General features: G+C 38.2%; 1 protein-coding gene across 2 annotated transcripts in view; it reads right to left on the reverse strand.

The window, feature by feature from the left end:
• The window catches only part of Spt6 (transcription elongation factor Spt6), a 12,544-nt gene that overhangs the window by 6,314 nt on the left and 1,596 nt on the right, over positions 1 to 4,634 (reverse strand). For both annotated transcript variants that reach the window (XM_022836529.2, XM_086969074.1), the window contains 6 exons: positions 3,955 to 4,120; positions 2,772 to 2,948; positions 2,497 to 2,594; positions 2,116 to 2,273; positions 1,411 to 1,571; positions 278 to 1,174 (listed from right to left, as the gene is read on the reverse strand). In XM_022836529.2, the coding sequence (XP_022692264.1) occupies positions 278 to 1,174; positions 1,411 to 1,571; positions 2,116 to 2,273; positions 2,497 to 2,594; positions 2,772 to 2,948; positions 3,955 to 4,078 (1,615 nt within the window). In that variant the 5' untranslated portion in view covers positions 4,079 to 4,120. The remainder of the gene's footprint in view (positions 1 to 277; positions 1,175 to 1,410; positions 1,572 to 2,115; positions 2,274 to 2,496; positions 2,595 to 2,771; positions 2,949 to 3,954; positions 4,121 to 4,634) is intronic.

Genomic DNA, 4,634 nt, shown 5'->3' on the forward strand with positions numbered 1-4,634 from the left:
ATAATAATAAAAATATCAAACAAGCGTAACTGCCAAATTTTCGTGGAGAAGGATTTCCCTTATTCAAAGTCCAGAACCAGGTTTTCAAATAGTACTCTTCTGCTGAATGAAGCAATTCATTCCGGCTGCACTAAGCGCTATCATTACAGGGAAACATAATCAATTGAATAATAAATAACTCGGTAATTTAACGTGCATTCGTAAGAATGCCTGCTTTCTTTCTCTTAAAATACGCAATGGCTCAGTTAGTTGCTTAGCAAATTTAGAAGCAACTAACCTCCTTCGGCCTGGCGAGCCGCTTTCTCTTTCTGTTTTTCGAGCCGTTTCCGACGGACTTCTTCCCGCTTTTGTTTCTGCTTAAGCATCGCAGCTTCTTGCATTGCGGGCAAATCCTGGGCATAGTAGAGGAGAAAATGAAGGTACACATCCTTCAATTCTTCCGAAGACTGCACCTCACGGAGTCGTTCGAAGTCAGTCTCCTCAATTTGTCGCAAATTATCAGCGGCAGAGTCGTCGTTTAGAATCTGCTCACAGATATATTCCTGCATCTTCTTAAACAGCTTTTCCATGTTTAGTTTTTGTTGACGGAGATGACACCAGCGCTCATCCCACTTGTAGATTAGCCACAGGTCATTAATTGTTAGTTCTGGTTGGACGTACTCTTTTCGATAAAAAGCGATAAATGGAACTTCGAAATGCTGGTTGCGCATAAACTTGAGTGTCTCGCAGATTTTATTGACGGCTGTACGGCTCTTTTTACCTCCCAGTGGCTGGTGACCACTCGATGAGCGATCACCGCTATCGGACGAGTCCGAGCCCAGCGGCGGCTTTTGTATAGAAATCGTGGGCTTAAGAAAACACTGACGAAAGATCCACTCTGCCTCTTCCGCAAGTTCCGTTTCGTCAGCTTGAGTGACAGGTACTCCACGCAACTGAAAACGCTCCGGTTCATCAGTTGTACGAATTTCCTGATCTCGATCGGTGAAGTGACCCTGTTCCAGTTCAATCGGTTCAAATACTTCAAAGATAGACTTCTTTGCAGCAGCCTTTTTACCAGCAGCTTTGGAAGCCTTAGCTGGCCTAGCGCCAGGTTCCTGCTCCTCCTCATCTTCGTATTCTTCATCCTCCTCAGAACCCTCGAATTCATCATCATATCCACGAACATCCTCATAGTCTGCAAAATAGAAAATATATCTATATTCATCAAGTATATGGTTTGTAGTCAAAGACCACTTAATATAAGTCCTAGATAAAATGAGTTGCGCTTTTTAAAATGTCTAATCTCAAACTTGCAACGCAAAAAATAGAAAGTTCTGTTATGTTAGATTGATATATTGCCTTTGTGGTCACTATCGTGAAAGTCGTGAAAAAGTTTCTGGGTTTAAACCACGATATAAAAAAAAAATTTACCAAACTCAACCCCGAAGATGTCCTGCGCTTCCTGTAAAGCACTGTCTGAATATTTGACGTGACGTTTCTTTTTGGTCTTCGTTATGGGTTGGCCATCGTCATCGACAATAAAATCATTTACATCATCATCTGATCCCGATTCGGTGCCGAGGTCCTCATCCCTGAAAGTCGAAAACATCGAGTAAAAATGTTTATAAACCTGTTTACAATATTCGCTTACAGAATCTATTTTACATTGAAATCATGTATTCCAGGTAGGCTATTATTACTTTAAAAAGTACTCCTGTTCCATTAAGTGCTGATTGTTTCTTTGCAAAGGTGTTTTTTGGGCTTAGAGAATGCCCTAAGCTGCTATCCTGAGAACTTTTGAGTACGGCTTGGTTATAACAAAACTTACATAATTTAAGTCGACTGCAGAGAAATGACGGTTTATAGACGGTTAAAATATTCGACAGTACATTAAGCTAGAGAGGCCAACAACAAAATTAGCTTCAAAGAAACATTTATACCTTAGTTGAGCCACAATTAATAAGTCGTTTCCCCATAAGTTCGTCAGCACCGACGTTCTTCAAAGTGAAATCTTCCAAGGGCCTTAATGGGCCCTTGGGTACTCGCTATTATGAATAGGGAAAAAGCCAGAAGCACCCTGTCATCAATTAACTAAGAAATGTAAAAAGGAAACTAATATATGCTGTAAGCACTAACTGTGATCTGTGAATATCTTCAGGATGTCGAGATGAATCTCTGTCAGCTCTCGAAGCGGTTTCATCCATATCTTCATCACCGTCCTCAAATAATTCCTGAGCAAGTTCATCTTTATCTTTTTCTTTATCGCCCTCTTCTTCTTCATCTTCATCGAGCACCTAAATCGAAAATACATAGCCGGTCGGTAAATAGCTTCTGTGAAATGTAATTAAAAAGCGACCTTATTTAGCATCTTGTGCATCCTCATTATGATTATAATTTATTAATGTGTATTCTTTCCACGCCTGTTCTTACTTTTAGATAATAGTTCAAACATTAAGTTAAGCTACCTTAACAAACCGTGACACATTTTAAACACCTCTACTAATATTTACCACTCACCTTAACACGTTTGAGCTTCTTCTTGCGCTGAACTTTTATACCAAGGTTTTCTTCGATGAGGTCGAAATCATCGTCGTCGATGTTATCGTCATCATAATCTGCATCCATGACGAAAAATTATCGCTTAATTAATAGAATTTTCTTGCCCTAATATCCCGTGCTCTCCATCCTGTCTTCACTAAAATCTGAGTTAATAAGGGCGGTTCCCTTCTAGTGTGACGCCTTTCAAAACTGTCTGTTAAGTATTCAACCGCTTCAGAGTCGACTGATCTTACCATGCTTTCTCTTATGCTTCTTTTCCTTGTGGCCGCCTTCTCCTACGTCTTCACGTCCGCTTTCTTCGCCAGATTCACCCGACGACGATGAACCTGACGAAGATCCTGATGAGCCTTCCTCTTCTTCCTCATCGTCATTGATAAGGTCTTTCATTTCTTCGGCTAACTTCTCCTCATCTGCGTCGAAGTAGATGAAAGACAAAAATAAATAACTGTCGAAAAAAAATTCTCCTACTATATGATACGAAACATTACCGCAAAAACTTATATATAAAATGTTATCAATCCACGTCGCGATATTTCCGACCCTTTAGTCTTGAGCCACATATACTTTATGACATAACGGTTCAATTCAAAATAAAACAACCTCAAATAACTGAATTGTCTGCTAACATGCATACATGCACAATATATAATACGGGCACAATGTATATACATGGAACTAAATACAAACAGGTGGTATAATATTTAGTCGTGTGTATACCTCCTACGAATGATTCCATTCAATGTTTTGTAAGCAATTGGAAAATCACAAAGAAATATCGTTAGTAAACGTGCGTTGTTAGATGTTAGACAATCTCTCTTTAGAAAATCAAATATTGAAATAGTTGACTATGGGTTATAGTTGCTCGATTGCACAACCATTAAGTATTGGATGTGCTATGTTTATTAAAACGCTATCGACTACATACTTCAGAAGCCTTTATGGTTTAAGTAACTCCCTATTATTGCATGCCGTTGCAGTTCATAACATCTAGAGAAATGCATACTTCCAGCTAGTAGAATAATATAATCATGAGTTTCACTTAAAATACACAGTATTTTCTGAAGTTAAAAAGCCCACCAATTTACTAAAAAAATAAGTACATGCGATACTATACAATAAATCTATTAGATTTCTCACTACGTTTTTCGTGAAGATCTTTAGAAACCGTTGAAATTAACAAACCGCTTACACAAAAGCGCAACAATTTTTTTTCAAAATATATAATTTTTTTGGTCCCTTATTTATGGTACAGGCCTCGTATGCAGAGAAAAGAATGACAGTCCTTATCTGATTAAAACCGTAATATATTTTTTCTAACGTTTACTTGCTTTCAAGTGCAATCCGAACCACTAACTAATATTCAATCCCCTCATGTTTCGCAAAGACTTGACAGAAACAATCACAGATTGGGCATACCATCTTCTTCTTCGTCCGAGTCGATTTGAGCAGCCGGCCGCCCTTTTTTCTTATGAAGACGAGTTTCATCGGTCTGCTCCTCCTCGGAGCTTTCTTCTGCTTCACTTTCGATGAAGTCACTCATGGTCGTTGACCTCTGGTGCTGCAGCCACAAATGTTACTAGCCCTGTAAGCAACGGTTGACATAATTGTTAAATTGTATTACTATCAATGGCATTATTGATATAAAGCGGTTTGAAAGCTTCATAAGCAGCTGCAATCGAGTTGAACGACGTCGTATACATTTCTCAGAGGTTTATTGAGATGACACTAGCCTATTGGCCCAATTTACTTTAAATTCCCAGCTTTCTATACTGTTCATTCACAACCATTAGTTGGCATTTTATGTCAAACAATTACTTCGGTAAATCTTGCCAAGACATAAGATCATCTGATTTTTCACATAACAAGCAAAACATCTAAAGATTTACTTAAAATAGATCCACTACACAAATACAGATTCCCGTTATCCAATAGTTCAAAGATAAAAATCAAATAAATGCACTGAGTCTTAAGGAAATAATTGATGTTTACAAACGATTAAAAAGTCGAACGCTCTTGAGACAATGAAAATACTTCGCATTTCTGCATAATCGTCGTTATTACAAAAGTGATAATAATAAATCATGCCAATGTTTTAT

Source organism: Varroa jacobsoni, unplaced genomic scaffold, assembly GCF_002532875.2.
Source record: "Varroa jacobsoni isolate VJ856 unplaced genomic scaffold, vjacob_1.0 scaffold_654, whole genome shotgun sequence".
Lineage (NCBI taxonomy): Eukaryota > Metazoa > Arthropoda > Arachnida > Mesostigmata > Varroidae > Varroa > Varroa jacobsoni.